Raw genomic sequence first — 24363 nt, 5'->3', positions numbered from 1 at the left:
ACTGCGCCGTAATATTATAAAAAAAAGCAGTGGCCTTGTCAACAAATATCAACATCAAATTAAAGCACTAAAAACAATTAACTATGTACAATTATTAAAATATTCGACAGAATATTGTACAAATGAAGATATGTAGCGCTGACTTGAATTCGGTACTGGTTGTTTTAGGACAACTTTAACAGTAGCTTTGCTCCTTGTCGCAGGAACCTCAATTCTTGGCTCTATAAAATCTGGTAAGATGCTTCTATGCCGTTGTGAAATAAGGCGTTGGCGGCCGAACCTCATGACTGCTTCATGTCTGCGTTGGAATGGGGTTTTGAGACCGGGCCTCTGGAGACTCTCCTTGTATGAACTGTAGGCTTGGCCGAGGATGATGCGGCAAGCCCGTTTCTGCATCTTCTCTATTTGCTTGTCCTGTTCTTTTGTTAAGCCCGGATGCCAGACTTGACAACCGTATTCCAGGACGGGTAAGATGTATGTTTTTAAGATGTTTGTAAGGGCCAGGGTGGTAAAACCAAAGCGTTTCAGATTCGCGGACGATCTTAGTAGTCCTGCTCCTTTGCTTACAATCTTGTTGACTTGGGAACCTGACTTCAGGTTTTGTCAATAATAGTTCCAAGAATATTGGCAGAGTCCACTGATTTGAGGCAGTTGTTGCTTGTATGCGTCGGAGTAGGACTTTTGTCAGGACACGTGACTAGTGGCTCGTGAGGCTGATCGGACGGTAGTTTCCGCACTCTTTCTTTGATCTCTCGTTGTGAATGGGTACAATGGCAGCCTTGCACCACTGACGGGGTACGTGGCCAGTTTCCCACATCGCAGATACAATGTCATGGTACAGATCAGTTACATCATCCGATCTGACGTTAAGTAGCTCAGCGGTAACTCCGTCTGGACCAGGGGCTTTTCCATGCTTCAGTGACTTCATAGCTGACTCGGTTTCTGACTTGAGTGGGGTCTGAGTTCTTGGTCGGGTATGGGGAAGCGGGTTAGTATTTCAGGATCCACAGCTACTGGGTGATTGAATTTATCCTTAAAGTTTCTTTCCATCTTTCAAGCTTCATCTTTGAATCGCTAATCTCATTTCCGTCTCTGTCCAGGATCACTTGCATTTGCGGCTCTTTTTTTTGGCTTAACTCTCGTGCCATTCTGAAAACTGCTCTTCTCTCGCTCTACTCTTCTCTTGAGGAGCTTGTATGTATCCCGGCTGTGGTGGCCGGATTTATTGCAAAAATTTCGCTTATCCTCGCATAGCACATTGATCTCACCTGTGATCCATGGTTTTTCATTGGGAGTTTTTCTTCCGAGGACGTCCTTCGCTGTCTCTATGATTGCTGATGTGGCCTGTTCGGTCAGGGAGTCTATCTCATTAGCGGTGGTCAAGGGAGAATGATTGTCCAGGATCTCTGGGAACTTTTCAGATAGAGTGGAAGTGTAGGTCTGCCTTTTTTTCAGGATCTCGCAGCAGATCCACCTGGAAGCTTGGGATTTTTGTTGCTTTTTGCAATTTTCTCATTCTTAGCTTGAACCTTGACATCAGGAGAGTATGGTTAGTGTCGAAGTCTGCTCCAGATAATGCTACTATGTCTAGTACGGGGGACTTTCAGCGCTTCGATATCAGCATATAATCATCATGTTCTCGGTTTTACCGTCTGGGGATCTCCAGGTCACTTAACGTCGATGGCGGTGTTTGAACATTGTGTTCGTTACGAATAACTCGTTTTCTCGACAAAAGTCGAGCAATCGTTCGCCTCTCGCATTGAGTTTTCTTTGACCAAAAGTCCTCATTATATCGGACCGACCGGTATTATTCGTACCTACTGTAGCGTTAAAATCTCCCATGACAATCAGTACGTCTTTCTTATGGATTTGGTCGATGATGCTTCGTAGTTTGAAACAGAATTTATCGCATTCTTCCTCACTTCTGGTGGAGTCTGGGGCATAGAATTGGACGACAGATATGTTCTTGGCAGCTCCCTTCAGTCGTAAGACGGCTATTCTTTCTGAGACTGGGGTGAAAGAGATTCGAGATTTTTGGCAGGTGGTGATACGAAGAATCCTACACCTTGTCGATGAACTCCATTCTTGCGGCCAGACAACAAGAGGGAGGCTCCAGATAGGTTTTTTCTCACTCGTTTGGGGGAGGTGAGTCTCAAAGAGGCTGATAACATCCCAATTGTACCTCTGCAGTTATCTAAGGGCAAGATCTAGTTTTCCCGGTTTGGCAAGTGTTCGGATGTTTAGCGTGTCCAAGTGTAGCGTGGTTTTTGTTGGAATGGAACAGCCGTGTGGATTTTCGCCTCAGGTGGTGGTGGGGGTCCTAATGAAATTTAAATAAATTGTAACTCAATTCAATTTAAAAAAAAAAATAATTTTAAGAAATTAAAAGAAATAGATTTCAGTAAATTAAATTTCAAAGCTTACTTTCGTGAAAATTAAGCTTTTGGCTTTTGATCTTCCTTCAAGGCCTTGTGATTCCGCAGTATCAGATATTTATCTCTTGTTTTTTAGGGTGAATTTTAATAAGAAAAAAAGTCAAGTGAAGCAATGAGCAACATTGGAGCTTCAAAATTCAAAATAATTCGAGCAATATTTTTAAGTCTGAGATTTATTGGAATTTGATTGTATCTTTCCAATGCAATCGCGGTAGACGTATAGTCATCGAACAGTTAAAAATTCATTCCTTGCTATCTGAGAAAAACACAAAAGCAAGGTCATATCCAGGGGATGGGGTTAGGAGGTTTGAACCCCCCCCCCCTGGAATTTTTGTCTCACTCATAAAATGTATCAGATTATATACAATTTTTTTAATGTGTTTCATAAAGTTTTTACCCCCCCCCCCTCTCAAAAAAGTGCCCTCCCTCCCAAACTATATCCTTTATACGGCCTTGCACAAAAGTAAGAATTTTTTTTTTTTACTTCAGGGTTGAGGCCTCTTTCCTGTTCCTAAAGTGCGATGAGTCTAATCATGTAACTTTCATCAAAATCACACATCAGTGTGCGGATGTTTGCCATTTTCTATATGGCTAGTTACTTATGATAGGTAGCCTACCTTTAAATTTAAAGTTTAGTATTTCAGATTATTATAAAACTGACGGTTTATAATGCACATATTGTGCATATATACATTTTGTACATATTATTTTTTTAGGTTCTGTTCTTATAGGTTTTTTTTTATAGGTTTTGTTTTTTAGGTTCTGTTTTTTAGGTTCTGTTCTTACCAATGACGAAGGTCACTCTTTACTTGCCTTCTATGCTATAAAAGTTAAAATATTGCACTTTTAGTAAATATCAGCTTAAAAAATTCTTCCAATTTTGATAGAAAGGAAGCTGTTTCCCAGGAATTTTTTTTTAATTTATACCAGTTTTTCATGACTTAGGTAGTATTTTTCACCTGGAGGGGAGGGGCTAAATAGCCTGCCCTATCATGTGAATATTCTAGGTTTGGTGTAAAATTGGTCTGTCTAGAGCTTGTTTTTTAGGTGTAATAAAGGTTATTTCTTATCATCTGAGGAAAATATCCGATCTTGTCAACTGGATGGCACTTGGAGTGGAACCCCTTCAACTTGTGATGCTGTCCAATGCTTAATCTCATTTCCCAAGGACGTTATCGTCAGTGTTGAAGGTAATTTTTTGATTCTACCTTTAGTTATTGCTTGATTTTAATACTTACCTTAGCTACTAGTTTAAAAAAAATAATTAAGGAGTTCATATGAGAGAGAGAGAGAGATTTATTCTAAACAAACAAACAATTTAACATAAGTTTAGTGGCCACCCCAAGAGGTAAAAACTTGTCCAAGTGGGTGGCAAAAATACACTAACATAACAAAACAATAAAAAAAAAAACGAAAAAAATAATAACCTATCTATATCACAGTCCCCAAACAGCACTACAAACCTTAAACCTTAACATTTTCATTAAATTAGCAATCATATTCATAGTCATCACCCCCAGGAGCCATAAAAATTTACCAATATCATTATTAAAAAAAAAAACCTAAAATTCATACTTACTAAAAAGCATCCCTTTAATTACTATCTTAAACGAAGAAATATCAACTATATTTTTTGTATTTTGATCAAGATGGTTCCAACTTCTGATCCCCCTGTGAAGCAAAGAAAACATCGATCGGGCCGAAACTACCAGTGAAATATTAATCTCTGCAGATGACCTAGTATCATAATCATGGACAGAAGATCTCAGGTTAGCCAAGCTATCAAAACACGGGAGGTTTATACCCTTTTGAATCCTAAAAATGAATAGAAGTGTATACAACTCCCGTAATCCGGAAGCTGGCAGTATCTTTACACGCTCATACGCGTTTAGTGCCGAATCCCGGGGTTGTAGGCCATCTAACAGCCGAACAGCGTTGTTTTGCAGAACTCGTATTGGCAGAACAATAGAAGGAAATGTTCCAAGCCAAACGCTACTACAATACAATATATATGTATGGATAAGGGAATAATAAAGAAGGCGCATAACAAAAGGAGGAAAAAAATGCTTAAGTTTTCTCATTATACCCAGGTTACGAGACACGGTTTTACAAACATAATTTACATGGCGCTTGAATGATAAAACATCATCAAGATAAACCCCCAGGTACTTGTCAGAACACACCCGCTTTAAAGCTCCATAATATGATGCAATATCCTGAATCCATGGATAAAAATCTGGCGAACGGGAAAAAATAACAAAATTAGTCTTACCCATATTATTCTTTAATCTATTTACCCTCAACCAGGAATATAACCTATCAAAAACATCTTTCATCGATGTCTGAAGTAATTATTCTGTCTTCGCGGTACTAACAGCAACTGTGTCATCAGCAAATAATGACACCGTCTCATTCCTGGGATTTTTGGCCATATCACTAACATTAAAACAACAACTTGGGATACAATTAGGCATATCATTAATATACAATAAAAAAAGAATCGGATCAAGAACTGACCCCTGCGGGACACCACTAGTCACTGGGCGGGCGCCTGATTGTATACCAGTTATCTCTACAAACTGGTACCGGTTACTAAGGAAATGATATAGCCTCCCTCCCCCCTTCCCCAAAAAAATTGAATCTTAAATTCTCAGGATATTTTTAAATATTTTCCTGTAACTAGCTTATTAGTCCTGAAACGGAAATGAAAATCCCATCTGCAAAAATGTTGAATTTGTATATTTTGCCAGAAGAAAGATCACGGTTGTGTGTTTCTCTTTGAGAAAAGGGGGAGAAACCCCCCTTAAAAGTCACATAATCCAAAAGAATCATACCATCAGATTTATCGTATCAGAGAACCCTATTATAGAGGTTTCCAGCTCCCATCTGCAATTCAGCGTACCAGAGAATCCTACTGCAGAGGTTTCAAGCTCCCTTCTGCAAAATGTGGAATTTGTATATTTTCCCAAAGAAAAAAGATCACGGATGCGTGTTTCTCTCTGAGAAAAAGAGGGAAAACTCCCCTTAAAAGTCATATAATCTTAACAAAAATCGCACTATCAGATTCAGCGTTTCCTAAAACCTTACTGTAGAGGTTTCAAGCTCACATCTGCAAAATGTGGAATTTTGCTTTTTTTTTTCCCAAAAGAAAGGTAATGGTTGCGTGTTTATTTGTTTTGTTTGTTTTTGTTTCCCAGGGATAGCCGTATCCAACCAATGGTCTTAGAAAATCAAAAGAGGGCTCATTTGAACGAAAATCAGAAGTTCCAGTGTCCAGAAGTTGGCTACTTATAAGTAGCCAAAAAGGTTTTGACAGGGAAAGTAGTGCTTCTTTCAATTTTGTGGTACTATGGTACCACACGACACGCATCCGTTATCTTTTTTCTGGAAAAAATATATAAATTCCACATTATGCAGATAGAAGCTTGAAACCTTACAATAGGTTTCTCTGATACGCTGAATCTGATGGTGATATTTTCGTTAAGATTCGATTACTTTTAGGGGTTATTTCTCCCCTTTTTCGAAAATCGGGCACATTTATTACATCTGTCACTTTTCTGGCAAAATAAAATTACCAGCTCTTATTCAAACGAAGGCCACGGTCAGAATCAGTGTTGCCAACGCTTTGAAATAAACTGTACCAGTTTTCCGATTAAAATTGTACCGCAAGAAAGTAATTTGTACCATCGGAACAATAGGTTAAAAATTTGCCATAAAAATATGAAAATTTTCTATAAAATAAAACTTGGAACAAATATTTGAGTGAAAAAGGAGCAATTAAAACCTAAATGCACCAGGAAATCTGATTGTACCAAAAAACTTCCAAATGTACTGTACTGTACCAGAACCTCTAAATTGTACCAAAAACGGTATAATTGTACCGCGTTGGCAACGCTGGTCCGAATAATTGTTTTAATGGTTATAGACACGGGAGGTGTAACATCAGAAAGAGAAAGCTTCACATCTTCACACATCTTCAGGCTAGTCGTTCTCTTTTGGCGTATTCGTACTTCTTTTTCGTAAGCACAAATCTGGTTATTTATAGCCACACCTCATATGTAGGCTATGGCCTTTTTAAATAGAACTTTTGTGAGTTGAGGACATTAAGACTATATTAAAGTTTCTATACATACATTTTATTTTGTGGTTTTGGTTTGATTTTTTTTCAATGAGTTTTTGAGTTATTTATTTTTTTCTTTGTTCTATATTGCACATTGCTGGTGACGGCTGTTGGTTATAAAGCCGAAATATTCTCTTAGGCTGCTGGTGGGCTGTATTTGCTCTGTTACTTATTGTTTTCATAAAATTTATCGTTAGTTTTTTTTTGTTTTTTATTTTTTTCAAAGAAAAGTAATCAGCCATATTAAAATCAAACGATAAGAAATAACGTTATATAATTATTTAAACTTAAAGCGAACAGAAATTAGAATAGATCTAATGAAACCCCCAAAAACAGAAATTAAAACGGATATTCAAATCAGTGATACAGTTAACATATATGGCTAAGGTTGGGCAGTGAATTCTGAACCGAACAGAAATTAAAACAAATAATCAAGTCAAACTTAAACCGAGTACAAATTACCACAAACAAGAGAATGGTTACTGATTCACCTCCAAACCCTGCAAAGGCTAGAGCATTATTTGTTTTTTATTCGAAATGATTTGGATTCCGAGTAGTTTGTTTCTTATTTGCCCGACATCATCAAAGACACATCAGCAAAATAAAATCACAAAGCTAATCACGGTTTAAAATAAGGGTAGAATTCTAGATTACTTAATAAATGAAACTCCCAGGGGATTGAAAATCTCAATAATACCCTTGGAAAATATTTTTAATTACCTGCCTGAACCCCTTGCTATTCCAAAGGGTAGTGATCTTTGATCACATTTGACAGTCTTTGTGAAACAAATTGCACAGGCCCAATTTAAAAGATCGTTATGACTTTTAAATCTATTTCTTAAATTTAAGACATAAATCTTGATGTGGCTGAAACTCCTACTAAAACAATGAGAATTGCATTTTCAAACCGTTCATGGTAAAGAACTGTAAGTAAGTAACGATTCGGCCCAATAGTGACCAAAACTCTAAGAAAAGAAACTTCGAGAACAATTAATAAATCAACAGAATTGGCTTCTTAAGTTGATTCCACATATACAAAAATCATTAAGTTAAAGGTTACCATTAAAAGCTACGAGCCTAAGGAAATTTGTCTGATTTTCGAAAAAAGGGGGGAAACACCCACAAACAGTCAAGTGATCTTAATGAAAATCACACCATCAGATTTGTTATTGCGAAAATTATTCTGCATATGAGGGGGATACCTTTTCCTCGGCCCTCTCTCTTTTTGCTAAATTTTGACGTTTTGTCACAATTCTTTAAAAAAGACTGCTCAAACACAAGGGCCGTTGAGTTTGAATAAGAAGTATTTTAAAAGAACTTTAAGACTTTAGCGTAAAGAGAAAGGGTCGAGGAAAGGGCAGCCCTCCTCATATACGGAATAATTAATGTTAGTTTTAAGTTTTAATATTGCTCCTTATTTTCAGCTGATTTTTTTTTTTTTTTTTTTTTTTTTTAATCAAAAACCACAGCCAATGAAAAAGAGACTAAAAACCCAAAATTAAGGTGAAACGTTTTTGTTAAAGCAATATTTTGAATTCACAAATTACTAAACTATTTAAATAAAAATGATTATTTATTTATAACTTACTATGAAAATTAAAAGTGGAGTTTAATGAGTAAACACATCAAACAACAAAACATACAGTAAATAAAACGGTAAAGCAAACCAAATGAGTTCAACTACATAGCTACTTTTCATTTGAATTGAGGTCAAAACTACAAACATTACATCAATTCGTCACCTTCTAGGAGTGTCATATTCTGGAATAAAATCAGAGTCCGATTACATAACAATTCATTGTAACAGATATTGATACTTTTCAATTAAACGAATCACACTCAAGAATTACGCTTTGGTTAGATCTCAGAAAGCCGGTCTTATAGCCACAAAGACAAGTGATGGGTGATATAATGCATTGGATTTGTATAATTTTGGCTATATATTTGCACATTAGGTGGGGGGGGGGATAGGTTATGTTAGGATAGGTTAGAGACGGTGTCGAAATATTTTACCCCCAACCCCAATGCGTAAATATACAACCCAAATTATATTATTATATAAACTAAAGGTTATATGAAGGTTATATTTCCTTAGGATTAACCTAACTTCACTTCTTGGGTGTGCCTTGTTTAATTAACAAGTACCCAAGTATTTATTATTAATTTGCCTAAAAACTCGGCTCAGAGATCTTCTTTTATAATGATTCAATGTATTTTAGTACAGTATTTAGTACTATGTATTTAGTAACTTCTTCTGTAGAAGTGCTGTCAATAGATTTCAGAGCATTAGAATCAAGTAAGATATGCAAAAAAGGGTCGACTTCAAAACTGGCCTAGGATATGGATGATCGTCTCTTACTAGGTTGCTAGCTACCGCTGCAACCCGGATAACTTGACCGGAAGTGGTTATTTCGCGCATCATAGTCATGAAACTTACCAAATTATTGAACAAATTTCTTAGAAGATGGATGGAGTAATTTTTAGGAAAATAATTTTTGAAAATTGCTGGTGGTGTCATAGGGAAGAAAGTTAGGAACGCAGATAGGAATATTAATGAAAAAAATTGCGTTTAATAGAGAGGAGCAGGGGCTTGTACAAGAATTATATGAGTGATAGATGGTATGCAAATAAGAGGAATGTAAAGAAAGTGGAGAAAGCATTAAAATATGAACTAAGGAGGTATGAAGTAGTAGCCATGGGTAAAATTGCCGACGATCTGGAAGATGCAGCTATAAGGCATAATAGTAAAATATTATACTGGCATGTTAATAAATTCAGCGAGAGTAGTCATTCTGGACTTGTCCCAATTAAAGATAGGAAGGAGGCCACAATTAGCTATAAGGAAAGGCTTAAAGAGAGATGATAAGAACATTTTGAGAATGTGCTAGACCGGGATAGAGTTAGATGGAGTGTTATAGAGGAAAATGAAAAAGTTTGTGACACCTTGGATGTGTACTGAAGAATTAATGACAGCACTAAAGAGATTAAAAAATAATAAGGCCCCAGGTGCTGATAGTGTGGTGAATGAGTATCTTAAATATGGTGGCTATGAGGTTGGAAATAAGTTACTGAAGATTATTAATATTATTTTTGAAAAAGGAGAAGTATCTAGTGATTTTAGAAAAACCCTAATAAAACCCTGTATAAGAAAGGTGATAAGATTGAGCGTGGTAATTACAGAGACATTAGCCTAGTTTCTTTAGGTAGCAAATTACATAGCATGATGATACTTTTTAGACTAAGAGATTTTTTAGACAAAGTTTTAAGAGAAGAAGAGTGTGATTTTAGGAAGGGTGGAAGATGTGTCGGCCAAATTTTCACTCCTAGTTTAACTATTGAAAAGTGCCTGAATCACCAAACACCTTTAGTCCTCAGTTTTATGGATTATGAGCAAGTGTTAGAATCAGCTGATAGAAGAGCTTTAGCGATGGTATTATCCTTGTATGGTATACCAGACAAATACATTAAAATGATTAGTGCAATGTACGAGAATAATACTGCTGCGCTTAAGGTTGGCAATGAAGTTAGTAGCTGGTTTCATATTAAACCAGGACTTATGTAGGTTTGTGTTCTATCCCCAGTTATCTGGATCATTTGGATCGATTTTGTTTTATGGAGCACAGGAAAATCATTGAGAGAACACGGAATCAGATGGGGAAGAAAGGTTTTTTGGACTTCGATTATGCTGATGATTTAAGCATCCTAGATGAAATTGTGAGCAAAATGATTAAAATTATAAGAGGTTTTACGAGTTCAGGCTGCTAGAATGAGTTTGAAAATTAATGTTAAGAAGACTAAGTGGCTAAGGCTAGGATTAAGTGAAGATGAAAAGGTTTTCGACGTTGGGTGACGAAAAGAACGATCAATAGGACAGCTTCACATACCTTGGTATATTATCGGTAAAGACATTGGGTGTAGTGAAGATGTTAAAAGTAGAATAGCGATAGCTTAGAGTGTTTTTCGCAGTTGAAAATAGTTTGGAAGAATAGGAAATCTGCAAACCAAGATTAGAATATTGGAAGCTAGGTGATGACACTGGTCAAATATGGCTCCGAAGCGCGCTTGGAAAACGGAGGAAGAGTTGCTAGATTTTTTCCAGAGAAATTGCCTACGGATTATTACGGGTACCCGACTTACTGACCGTATTTCAAACATTTGGCTGTACGAAAAGTATGATTCAATCCCGCTTTATAGGGCTGTACCGAGAAAAAGATTAAGATGGCTAGGGAACGTTCTGCAGATGAAGGATGACAGATTGCCAAAAATTGTCCTTTTCGGCCAACCGTCTAGGTGTAAACGGAAAGCACGTCGTCCCCGGTTGGGGTGGGAAGATGTTGCAAGGAAAGATTTAAGGAAAATGGGAACGTCCTGGGAGAATGTAAAGAGGGAGGCTTTGAATAGATTGGGATGGAGATGAAGCGTACGTAGCTGTGTTGGTCTCACGCGGCTTGGGGCTGCGGTGACCTGTTAGTAGTAGAAGTGGAAGTAGTATATTGTAGAGAGTGCACTGTCATTGAGTTTGAATTGGTAAATGTGGAACAAGTTTGCCATTTGTTTAGCGCTGATAATTAGAAATAAGAGTGTTCGGGCAATTGTGAATAGGTTTTCAACTCGTACAAATAGACCTGATTTTATAATGATGATTCCTGGAAGTTTCTGCAGTTTCCAATTATTTGGCCCACTCTTATTTGTGGTAATTTTTGTTCGTTTTAAGTAAATTTTTTAGTGAATTGTAGCCTCTTTTACCAAGAACTTCCAGGTACAAGTGTAAAACGTGTAAGAATTAAATTGAATGTACAAATCAAACTTAAAATGAACAAAAATAACTACAAACATGATTTTGGCTACTGGCCCCTTCCCTATCTGTAAAACTATAATAGATTTTCGTTTGTTTTAAGCTTGATTTGCATATTCAATTTATTTCTTACTCTTTTTAAGATTTATTTATTCATTTATATTACTATCTATTGTATGTTTGTTTGCTATGATTGTTTATTTAATTTCTGTTCTTTTTTTTATTATTTAGTAGTAAATGATTTTTTGTTTGTGTAAGCTTAATTTGCATATTTAATTCAAGTTTTACTTGTTTTGGGATTTATTTAATCAATTATATGGTACCTGTTCTATGTTTGTTTGCTATTATTGTTTATTTAATTTTTGTTCGTTTTGGGTTTCATTTATTCCTTAATAGTAATTTCTGATCGTTTTGATTTTGAACTGATTATAGATTCTTATTTCTCCTGATCTTAAGTTTAATATGATCTTTACTTTTCTTTGAAAAAATTGTTTTCGGATTTTTTTTAATCATAGGCAGCGCAATAGCACTGCCTAAATTAAGAACGATGTTGGCACAATGTATTATTTGTTTTTTTCTTGGTCTTGGGCCAGGGCACTTCGTATCAAAGGAGTTGTCATAGAAACTTCGAAAAGGGCTCATTCGATTGGAAATTGGGGTGGCTAGTGCCCTTTTTAAAAGTCGAAAGTGATTGGAAGGACATCCCGAAACACATCCAATAAAAATTTTGAGATAGCCATTTTGTTCAGCGTAGTTGATTTCCTGATCAAAATTATGTTTTTGGGGAGGACGCTGCCCCACAGCCCTCAGGGCAAGGGTTGTAAGCTATGCCCTGGGGGCATATGAGGTTTTTATTATTGTCGTAGAAACTTCAAGAAAGGCTCATTTGATTGGAAATTCAAAGAGCTAGTGCGCTTTCTAATAGTCGAAAGTGATTGGAGGGCAACTAACCCCCCTCTCACGCCCACCTTTTCCCCCAAACGCATCCAATAAAAATTTCAAGAGAGCTATTTTGTTCAACGGAGTTGAAGGTTCTGGAAATTAGGTCTTTGAGGATGACAACCCCCAGACCCCTTAGGGCAAGGGTAGTAAGTTATGCCCTGGGGGCATATATGTTTTTTATAGAACGCGTTGTCGTAGAAACTTCAAAAATGACTCATTCGATTGGAAGTTGGAATGGCTAGTGCCCTTTTTAATAGTCGAAAGTGATTGGAAGGCAACTAACACCCCTTTCACGCTGACCATTTCCCCAAACTCATCTAATCAAAGTTTTGAGATAGCCTTTTTGTTTTACGCAGTTTAAAGTTCAGGAAATTATACCTTTGAGCAGGACACTCCCCCCACAGTCTTCAGGGCAAGGGTTATAAGTTATGCCGTGGGGGAATATATTTTTTTGTTTAAATATTCATCCTAGGAACTTGAAAAAGAGCACATCGTTTTCAAATTCAAGGGTTCAGCGGTCTTATCGACAGTCGAAAATGATTCGAGTGCAACATAAACCCTTCGCTCGCCCACTCTTCCCCCAAACACATTTAATCCAAATTTCCAGATAGCCATTTTGTTCAGCGTCGTTGATTTCCATATAGATATTATGTTTTTGAGGAGGACACTCCCCCACAGCCTTCAGGGCAAGCGTTGTAAGTTATGCCCTGGGGGCAAATAAGGTTTTCATGGAAAGCGTTGTCGTAGAAACTTCAAAAAGGCTCATTCGACTGGAAATTCAAAGGGTCAAACACATCCAATCAAAATTTTAAGATAGCCATTTTGTTCAACGTAGTTGAAAGTTCTGGAAATTAGGTCTTTTAGGTTGACAATCCTCCCGCAGCCCTCAAAAAAAGTGTTGTAAGTTATGCCCTTGGGGCATATAAGGTTTCTATAGAACGTGTTGTCGAAGAAACTTCAAAAAGGGCTCATTCGATTGGAAATTGAAATGGCTATTGCCTTTTTTAATAGTCGAAAGTGATTGGAAGGCAACTAACACCCCTTCCAAGCCCATCATTTCCCCAAAAACATCCAATCGAAATTTGAGATAGCCATTTTTTCCACGCAGTTTAAAGTTCAGGAAACTATACCTTTGATTAGAACACTCCCCCCACAGTCTTCAGGGCAAGGGTTATAAGTTATGCCCTGGGGGCATATAAGTTTTTATTGAAATCTTTGTCGTAGAAACTTGAAGAAGGGCTCATATATATATATATATATATATATATATATATATATATATATATATATATATATATATATATATATATATATATATATATATATATATATATATATATATATATATATATATATATATATATATATATATATATATATATATATATATATATTGGAAATTCAAAGGGCTAGTGCCTTTTTTAAAAGTCTCGAAAGCGATTTGAGGGCAACTAACCCCCCTCTCATGCCCACCTTTTCCCCAAACACATCCAATCAAAATTTTGAGACAACCATTTCGTTCAACATTGTTTAAAGTTCTGAAAATTAGGTCTTTAAGTATAACAATCCCCCCACAGCCCTCAAAGTAAGGGTTGTAAGTTATGCCCTTCGGGCATATAAGGTTTCTATAGAACGCGTTGTCATAGAAACTTCAAAAAGGGCTCATTTGATTGGAAATTGAAATGGCTATTGCCCTTTTTAATAGTCAAAACTGATGGGAAGGCAACTAACACCCCTTTCACGCCCACCATTTCCCCAAAAATATCCAATCGAAGTTTTGAAATAGCCATTTTTTCACGCAGTTTAAAGTTCAGGAAACAATACCTTTGATGAGAACACTCCCCCCACAGTCTTCATGGCAAGGGTTATAAGTTATGCACTGTGGGCATATAAGTTTTTATTGAAATCTTTTTCATAGAAACTTGAAGAAGGGCTCATTCGATTGGAAATTCAAAGGGCTAGTGCCCTTTTTATTAGTCTCGATAGTTATTTTTGGGCAACCCCCTTCTCTCGCCCACCTATTCCGCAAACACATCCAATCAAAATTTTTAGATAGCCATTTTATTCAACGTAGTTAAAATATTTGGAAATTAGGTCTAAATACACTCTTAGACCACACTGGCTATACATGACAAATGAAACTCAGAGAGGAAAGAAAATAACAAAATTAAAAATAAAATTAAAAAAGGTGAAAAAACGAGAATATTGTCAGTCAGTGGTGAAACATGAAGGAGAACCTTGATTCATCCCCCGTGATTCAGTTACCCCGGTAATTGAGAAAAAACTTTCATCACTTTACCATACATCCCGAAACTTAGCGATAAACTTGGAAAAATTAAAAAAAACATAATCTCCCTGTTTTTCTCAAAACCGAACAAAAAGTTGAACATTTTTTCAACTCAGGAAAGGTTAAAACTGACCCTATACTGGATAGTGGTGTCTACAGAATCCTGTGTTCATGTGGGAAATTTTACATTGGTATGACCCATCAACAACTAGGTGAACGTTTGCATGATCACAAAATTTCAATAGGTAAGTCCCTGAGATTAAAAAATAACAATGACAACTTTGATTCGGCATTGCCTTCCCATATTTTCGTAATCCGACCCATCTGGTTCTTTTTGACGAGGCAACCTTAATATCTACTGTAAATGGCCTACCACAAACTTTTAAAGAGGTAATTGAGATAAAAAAAAATGCATGAACCAAAATTTAGATATAAATAGAGATACTGGAGATATTTCATTAAGCCCAATTTATGACACTTTAATTTTGAAGGACTCAATTTTCACCCGGTATAACTTGAAAGAACCTATTTGCACATCAAATGATGAACGAACTTGTAGGACAGCCAAAGCAATAGCAAAACAAAGGATTATAGCCCAATCATCTTGGTAGTTTTCTTTTTAATTGATTCCAAACTGGTTCTTATTTAGTTTCTGTTCTGTCGTTGACAAGTAAACTTCGAAAGATTTGATTTTCGTTGGTTTCTTTTTCTTTTCTTTCTTTCTTGTTTAGCACTGAGGACGATTCGGCGAAGGTCCTTGTCGAAATATTTGCTTATTTCCTCTTCTTTATGGTTCGCCACTGGCTGACAAAATCCTCGTTTTTTCACCTTTTTTTACTTTATTTTTCATTTTGTTATTTTCTTTCCTCTCTGAGTTTCATTTGTCAAATTAGGTCTTTAAAGATGACAACGCCTCCACACCCAAAGCCCTCAGGGCAAGGGTCGTAAGTTATACCCCAGGGGCATATAAGGTTTTTATAGAAAACGATGTTGTAGAAACTTCAAAAAGGGCTCATTCAATTGGAAATTGAAAGGCCCTTTTAATAATCTAGTGCCCTTTTAATAGCCGAATATGATTGAAGGGCTACTAACCCCCCTCTCACGCCCACTATTTCCCCAAACACATACAATCAAAATTTGGAGATATCCATTTTGTTCAACGTAGTCGAAAGTTTTGGAAACTAGGTCTTTTACGATGATAACCCCATCAGAGCCCTCAGCGTAAGGGTTGTAAGTTATGCCCTGGGGGCATATAAGGTTTATATATAAAGCTGTTGTAGAAATTTCAAAAAGGGCTCACTTGATTCGAAATTGAAATTACCCTTTTTAATAGTCGAAAGTGAGTGGAGAGTAATTAACCCCCATCCCACGCCCACCATTTCCCCAAACACATTCCATCAAAGTTTAGAGATAGTCATTTTGTTCAACATAGTTGAAAGTTCTGGAAATTATGTATTTAAGGATGGCAAACCCCCAAGAGCCTCCTGGGCAAAGGTTGTAAGTTATGCCCTGGGGGTATATAAGGTTTTTATAGATAGAGTCGTCGTAAAAACTTCAAAAGGGGCTCATTCAATTGGAAGTTGAGAGGGCCAGTGCCCTCTTTAATAGTTGAAAGTGATTGGAGGGTAACTAACCCCCCTCTTACGCTCACTGTTCCCCAAAATACATCCAATCAAAATTTTCAGACAGCCATTTTGTTCAACGTTGCAGAAAGGCCTGGAAATTAGGTCTTTGAGGATGACACCCCCCCCCCTATCTCTCAGAGCAAGGGTTTTAAGTTATGCCCTGGGGGCATATAAGGTTTTTATTGAAAGCGTTGTCGCAGAAACTTCAAAAGGGCTCATTTGATTGGAAATTGAAAGGGCTAGTGCCTTTTTTTAATTGTTGAAAGTGATGGGAGAGCGACTAACGCCCCTCTCACGCCCACCATTTTCCCAAACACATTTCCCTAACAAAATTTTGAGATAGCCATTTTGTTTAATGTAGTTGAAAGTTCTGGAAATTAGGTCTTAGAGGATGACAACCACCCTCACAGCCCTTAGAATAAGGGTTGTAACTTATGCCCTGGGGGCATATAAGGTATATATAATCGAAAGACATTGTGCCCTTTTTAATAGTCAAAAGTTATTGGATGTCTTGACATTTTTATAGTAAAGATCGCTGTGGGTATAATGTATTATTTTGTTGTTGCTGTTGTTGTTTAGACCAGGGCTCTTCGTATCGAAGGAGTTGTCATAGGAGCTTCGAAAAGGGCTCATTCGATTGAAAATAGAACTTTACTGAAAAAATACAAATGAATGTGCATTGTCAGTTTAATATACATATAATGATATTTAGTGATCGAAATGTCAATAATATTTGATTTATTTAAGTTATAAAATTAAAAACATTTGTATTTTTTTCAGTAAAGTACAAAATATGTTCTGGCCTTGGGAAGGCAAAGGTGGTTTGAGCCAAAATTATGTTAATTTCTGCTCGTTTTGAGTTTGACTCTGTTATTTATTGTAATTTCTGTTCGTTTTGGGTTTCATTTATTTATCGATGCTGATTTGTGGTAGTTTCATGCTTGGTAGATTATTTGATTTTATTGTTGCTCATTTTTTGAATGGAGTTATTTACTTTTCTTTGAAAAACTTCTTTTGTGAAAAAGTTTTTTTAGTTAATTAATATTAAATGAAGAAAAGTGGTTCAAATCATAAAAGACGATAAATAATTATTAAAGTAAACAGTATACGCTATAGTACTAATCCCCCCTTCCTTTCGGTAGTCTCGATTTTATTTTTGAATGGACTTTGTTTTTGCAGAATGGCTGATTAAGTATATAGCTTAGATCAGTATTTCCATATAATGTAAACTTAATACCTTTGACGTGTATTTTTGAAGGTGATGGTCGACCTGGATCCAAATTATTGTACGACTGCGAGCGTGGACACGTATTAGCTGGTGAAAAGCAGAGGATCTGCTTAGAAGATGGAGAGTGGGACAATGAAGAACCCAAATGTGTTAAATTACGCTGTCCCAAGCCAAATGCCCCTGAAAATGGTCAGATACTTGGAGATGACGATTCATTTGCTTCTACGATAGCATTTGAATGCAACAAGGGGTTACTATTCTTTTTTTTATTATTTCCTTTTTTCTCTTGTATTAACTTTTGTTGGTGATTTTAATTGAGTATTAACACTTGGTCTTTTGCACCTTGCCTTCTCTCTCTCTTTCTCTCTTTCTCTCTCTTTCTCTCTCTCTCTCTCTCTCTCACTCTCTCTCACTCTCTCACTCTCTCTCTCTCTCTCACTCTTTCTCACTCTTTCTCTCTCTTTCTTTCTTACTTAATAAATACCTAACAAACGGTTTTGAAGATACAAACGGAGGCTTTGTTTAATACAATAGAAACATTTATTTTACTTTTCCTTTTCATTCAAAAATTTATACTCAGGGTATTCGGTTAAAAGTAAAGGCTATAAAATTTTCTAATTAGGAAAGCGTGTCTTGAAAGCTCAAGGCATTCTGTTTCTCCTATTGAATTTCCAGCTGCAAAAAAAGAATCGTGTAGTTTGAAAGTTAAAAATCTGGGGATAGGATTTAAATACATTAGGGGTGACAAAAATGCCCATGAACCAGTAAATAAAGCAATAGTTAAATCAGGGTTTATATATTGGTTCTTTATGGAGTTCAGAGTTAAACCTCCTCCGCCTCCCATTTCAATCCTAAGGAGTTCGAATAAACAATTCGAAAATGTTGATGTATCTTTTGAGCTTTAGAGTATTATTACAAGGCTGAATCCTAACCAGCATTTTTTTTACCATATTTTCTACTTTGGGATCCAATTTTACAAACGAAGTAAGGATATAAGATCCAAGCCGCTTGAACAAATCATTTGGCTCATTTTCAGCTGAACTGACTTTTTTTGCAATATTTCTTCCTTGTTGATTTTTTAATTTGTCTAAACTCTTTGCCTGGCATTACCTTTATGGATTTCATTTTTACAGATATGAGTTGAATGGAGTCCACGAAATAGTTTGTACTGAAGAAGGACTGTGGTCTAACAAGGTACCTTCATGTAAACGTGTGTCATGTCCGCATCCTGGACTAATAAAAAATGGCAAAGTCTCTGGCTTGAATTACCAATATGAATCTAAGGTTGAGTATTCATGTCAGGTTGGCTACGAGCTTCAAGGTGACAAATTTAGACACTGTCAGTTTGACAGAACTTGGTCAGGAAATACTCCTGCCTGTGTGCCAAAACTATGCCCAGAAGTTGAAATCAGCTCGGGGAAAGTAAAGTATGAAACAAGAGCTTACAAAGACACTGCCAAATTCAGCTGCGATCCCGCTTTTGAGCTTCAAGGTGCTTCAGAGATAATTTGTGGACCTTCTGGGGAGTGGATGGAATCCCAACCTGTCTGTGTAATTATAACATGTAATATCCCTTCTGTGGAAAACGCAGAAATTGTCAGTAAAACATATTATCATCACGATGAGCTTGAATTCACTTGTGCAAAGGGTTACAAGAGTGATGAACAGTCACCGAGCTGCACGTTAAATAGAACATTTTCATTTGTACCTTCTTGCTACCCAGTATCTTGTCCTACATTATCTGTGATAGAAAACGGTTCAATGAGTACTTTAAATAATACCTTTGGCACAAAAGTAGCATTTAAGTGTAATACGGGTTATTCTTTAGTTGGGGACGAGGAAGTTGTATGCTTGGATACAGGTGAGTGGAGTGGTGATCAGCCAAACTGTGCTCAGCTTCTGTGTGAGCCACCTTCTGTTTCAGAAAACAGTCATGTCACCTTAATGGATGTCTATAGCTATGGTGCAACTGTAAAATATACCTGCGATGTAGGGTTTATCGCAATTGGTGGTACGACTAGCGAGTGCGGTCCTAATGGCTATTGGTTAAGTGACCCACCTGTATGTGAAAAAGTTCAGTGTCTGAGTTTGTCGTTTTTGAAAAATGGTCATTATGATCAAAGTCTGGTATATGCTGGTGACACAGTTCACTTTTTTTGTGACGAGGGTTATACTATTATAGGAGAAGAGAGTCTTTTCTGTAAGGACGATGGATCATGGAGTGGTGATATGCCATACTGCTCTGAGGTTCAGTGCAAAGTTAAGCTTCAACCTGGAAACATTGTAATTCCGAGTAATTACAATGCTCAAATAGGAAGCAGCATATCTTTCAGTTGTCCAGACGGATACAGAACTACTCACAGCATTCTTCGTTGTACGGAAAATGGAACTTTCGACAATAACTACCCATCCTGTGAGCCAATCAGCTGTTCTAAACCAAAACCAACGCCAGATGGTTCTTTCTCAGGATATTTAGCTGCTGGTGAGATCATAAGCTATCACTGCAATGAAGGATTTAGGCTAGTAGGTGATAAAACTAGAACTTGCCTAAGTATGGGAACATGGTCTAATGAAAGTCCGTCTTGTGAAAAAATTGTTTGCCCCCTAATTGCAGATGCACCAGAGTTTGCAGATATGCTGATAGAAGGAAATGATTACGGAAGTTATGTAAAGTACTCATGTTTACCTGGCTATTACATGGTAGGCAGTGATGAAAGAAAATGTGAGGAAAACGGAAAGTGGAGCGGTATTGAACCATCGTGTCTTAAAATAGAGTGTCCTCCTCTGAATGCTCCTGGCAATGGAAGCGTAGAAATTCATTCATTTGAGCCCGGTAAGTTGGTCATTTCAGTAATGATCCATTTTCGTTTTTTCATTCTGTCTTTCGAAGATTTTTTTTCTTTTTCCTTTTAAACATAATGATTACAATGCTTAAATTATAATGCTAATGTGATTTATCTACAGATGGGGCCTTGGTAAATCATTGTTTGTTTACCTCCAAACATATTGAAATATTGGTAATTTCTGAATGGTCGTAGGTACGCAAGTTTTGACTTTAGGGGTGGAGGGTCCCTAAATTCTTGTCTTTGGGACTTTTACCGCAATAAGATGTTTCATCATATAGAAACTATGGGGACAGTTAGAAGCACCATAGTAGTGATGCTTTTTAGGGATACATTGTTAAATACTGTCCTGTAAACCATATTTACGGCTAATAGGATGTTCCTAAATACTGTCATGCAAACCTATCACCCCTAAGACGAAAGTAGAGCCGTTCCTAGGTTTGGTTGTGCCGGAGAAAAAATTAATTACACTGCCCTCTTACCAAATAAAACATAAGCAAAAAAAGCTGAATAAAAGGGAAAAATTTGATCAAAGTGCCCTCCCCCAGCTGCAACGCACCGGGTAGCTGACCCCCCCCCCCTGAATGGCTCTGAACACCAGTCAGTTTTGGATAACTTGAGATTTATGTCTCCTAATTCGTTAAACTATGGGTTCATTTGTTAACTACTGTCTTTTATAGAGGCTGAACGTTCTAAAGATATAAGCTTTTTTTGTAAAAGAAAATGTTTACCAGCAAGTATAGCTGAAGTCCACGTGTCATCTTGTCTCAGTTAAAGGTCTTAAATAACACTTGAAAGTTTCTATTATTACTCAATCTTCAATGACAGTTTGAAACCTGAGAAAGAAAGGTCAAGGGTGGGTGAATAATAATGAGAGCACATAAGAGCTGACAAACTTTGAGAAATTGATTTCCATTAAGGGAAGCAGCTGCGTGACAAGAATATTCCCTGCAGATCAGAAGAACATAAGCAAAAATACCAGACCTTTAGAAGGGAATTAAACTAATTGTTTGTAATTGCTTAATTTTAATTAAGTAGCATCATCACGCTTGTTTACAATAAAGGCTTGCTGCTCCAAGGCTCTCAAGTACTCTTACGCGAACAGATCTTTGGGAGGATCTGTTTGCGGACATGTGGCTCTACGTATACCCTCCCCCCTTCCCCAATAGGCACGTGCTTTCCTCTTGGAAAGATATGCTTATTTACTGTCTCTATGTATTGTACTGTGGTTGAGACATGACGAAAACTTCTTGTATTCATAAGGACAAAACAGTTTCGAAGTTACAGGGAATCAGGCATGGTATATTATTGAACATTTTCACCTATTTCTAGTTTTTCCAGATGGCGTTGCTTAGATAGTTACTGCTAGTAAAGATGTACTAGTGGTTTTAAAGTAGCAAGGATAGTTAAAATGAAAGCTGATCCTTTGAATTGGTCGAGTTTTTCTTCTCTATATTGAACTTCCATGGATGAACGCTTCCACAGGGATCGACGAGGATGTTCATTTTATAGTTTCATAATTTTATTCCTAACATGAATAAAGTAAAAGGTGTTTTGAGTGAACAGTATCTTGAAATTAGAAGGTGAATAGTTTTTATCAATCGCTTGGCTAATGCAGCCTTGATAGGACTGTGACTATGATACAACTTCGTACCATATTTTAGCAGAACGTTCTTTACATGTGGATTGATAAATTCACTCTCCCTCGATTCTTCTGAATTTTGCTTTAGGAATCTTGATCAAGTATTGTTCTAGCGCAATCGCAATTTCCTCACCACGCTTGTATTTCAGTGGATCTACCACCACGTCTGCTATTTTTTTGCAACTTTGGCAAGACGCTTCCATCTACCATCTTGACTTTTGAGACTTGAATCATTGCTGCCGTGTTTCATTAATTGTTTTAAAATTTTTCAGTTAACTACAAGTGCCTTCAGAAAGTATGATGTCAAACTGTATCAATTACCGTCAATCAAGAATTTGGCTTCATTGGATAGAGTCCTCTTACAATTAGAGACAAAATCAGTTATTAGATCAATGTGATGTGTTGTTGCTAAGGGGGATTTGTAACATACTTCAAAAATAAAAAGTGGTGTAAATACTAGGAATAGTGGCAGAGCATCATGAATGATGGGACCTTGAAGCCTCTAATACAAAAAAAAAAACTAAAAAAAACGGCTACCCAGCCTATAAATTTTTTTTGTGGCATAAGAAAATATTATTGTTGCCATTTTTTTAGATGAAGATAAATGGGCAATTTTTGTCCTACATTTAAGAAAACAACCTTACTACCGTTTATTGCATTATTTATTTACCATAGATTTCATCCTCATTCAAAATACTCTATACGAAGAGAGGGAACACCACAGTTTTTCAATGATTGTCTCTAAAATTTGTAGAAACACTGTTTTACCAGTGCATCTGAACTTATCTTTGCTGAATTCCTCATGATATTTGACCATAAAAAGAAAAAGAAGTATTTCACTCTAAACTAACTTTTTTACATGCTGACCAATGATCTGCGTTGCGCAGGTACCGATCTCCTGATTCGATATCTTCGGCCGGGAGTTCAATGCGTGGTTGGGGGCGAATCATTCGATGCTTCCCGTGTTTTCCCCAGGATTTCTCTTGGACAAAATTTAGAGCTGGGTTGACTCTGGTTGAGCTTTCAGAGTCACACGATTGACCGCCGTTCCAAACCAAATAACCTGCGACACTAGGAGTCGAACTTCTGCATTCACTCTCGAGTTCACTCTACATTCACTTTATTTGCTCTAGAGGTCTTTTCTTAAAAAGTTTTAGTAAACCATAGGCTAACCTTTAGCGTCCATAATAGGATTATCAGACGCTGGAACGTCACTCTACTCTCACAAGAATTGACTCGTCTTTTAGATATTTAACTTCGTAAAACTGTATGAATTCACTTCGAAATCTCTTTGCTTTCGTAGAGTAATATGTGCACTATAATAAATATTAAAAAGGTGCTATAATTAATTATTCTTGATTGTAGTTTTAAAAATTGTCAATGCAAAGCTGATTAACAAGTGTTAGAGAACTTAAGAATGCAGAGACTTGGCTATTGACTAATGGTTACCAGCTCGAAATTTTTTAACTTTACATTAATCTTATCTAAGAACAAAAGCTGCCAAACTATTGTGACGCGCATGGAGTTGAAAGGTATAATACTAACTGGGTTTTACTGAGTACAACGACAGTTATCACGAAAACACAAACACGGAGGGAAGCGAACGCCACATTACCTTTATACTTTTATTTTTACCTTTATACCTTTATACAATTTTATACCATTTTAAAAGGTATAATACTAACTGGGTTTTACTGAGTACAACGACAGGTATCACGAAAACACAAACATGGAGGGAAGCGAACGCTACCGTTTATTGAAAAGAAAGAGATGAAAACTTTGAAGTAAGAAAGAAGACTCTTGACCTTACAGATTTTTGAGTGTTATTGCTTGTGTCGCGTTTTCCTCGAATTTACGAGTGTCATTATGATGTAACTGCCTTTGGAGTACTAAAGGGCTTTAACAGGCTTGCCTGTTTATCCCGCTTTGAACAATGGGACACTCAAAGTCTTTTGAACCGAGAAACTCATCCCTAATAAGAAGAATCGGCGTCAGCCGGCAGCGCACCAAATTTCTTTTGGTGGCAAGCTGTGATGCGCAGCCGTTTCCTCTAAAAATCAGCTATTCGCTGCCGAAAAGAAAACCGACACGGTGTTGGGGTTTAGTAGCGACGCCAAATAAAAATAAACGTAGGTTAAAAATTCAACACCTAAAAATAAGCAAAAAATATATAACATCAAACAGCTCAAGAAAGTTCAGCTTTCCTTTTAAGATGTAGTTGTCTTTGGGTACCAACAGATTGTTACCGATTTGAATTATTAAAGATGAAAAGTTTGGCTGAATTTAAATAATTAATTTTGACTATTTAATTTCACTGTTTAATGTGACAATACTGAAAAAAATTTTGTACTGCCCTAAAAACTTCATATTTTGAAACAACTAAAAAACAAAATTGCGGCTTTCTGGTAAGAATAAACCGAAGACGGGTCCAGCGGCCAAAAAAATT

General features: G+C 36.7%; 1 protein-coding gene across 2 annotated transcripts in view; it reads left to right on the top strand.

The window, feature by feature from the left end:
* The window catches only part of LOC148944646 (sushi, von Willebrand factor type A, EGF and pentraxin domain-containing protein 1-like), a 193227-nt gene that overhangs the window by 88763 nt on the left and 80101 nt on the right, over nucleotides 1-24363 (top strand). For both annotated transcript variants that reach the window (XM_089099707.1, XM_089099708.1), the window contains exons 15-17: nucleotides 3483-3625; nucleotides 17463-17682; nucleotides 18566-20265. In XM_089099707.1, the coding sequence (XP_088955833.1) occupies nucleotides 3483-3625; nucleotides 17463-17682; nucleotides 18566-20265 (2063 nt within the window). The remainder of the gene's footprint in view (nucleotides 1-3482; nucleotides 3626-17462; nucleotides 17683-18565; nucleotides 20266-24363) is intronic.

Source organism: Artemia sp. Qi Xiang Cuo, chromosome 14 (assembly GCF_049724085.1).
Source record: "Artemia sp. Qi Xiang Cuo chromosome 14, ASM4972408v1, whole genome shotgun sequence".
Classification (NCBI taxonomy): domain Eukaryota; kingdom Metazoa; phylum Arthropoda; class Branchiopoda; order Anostraca; family Artemiidae; genus Artemia; species Artemia sp. Qi Xiang Cuo.
Note: the sequence above shows the minus strand (reverse complement) of the source record. Positions and strands in the feature narration are given on the sequence as shown.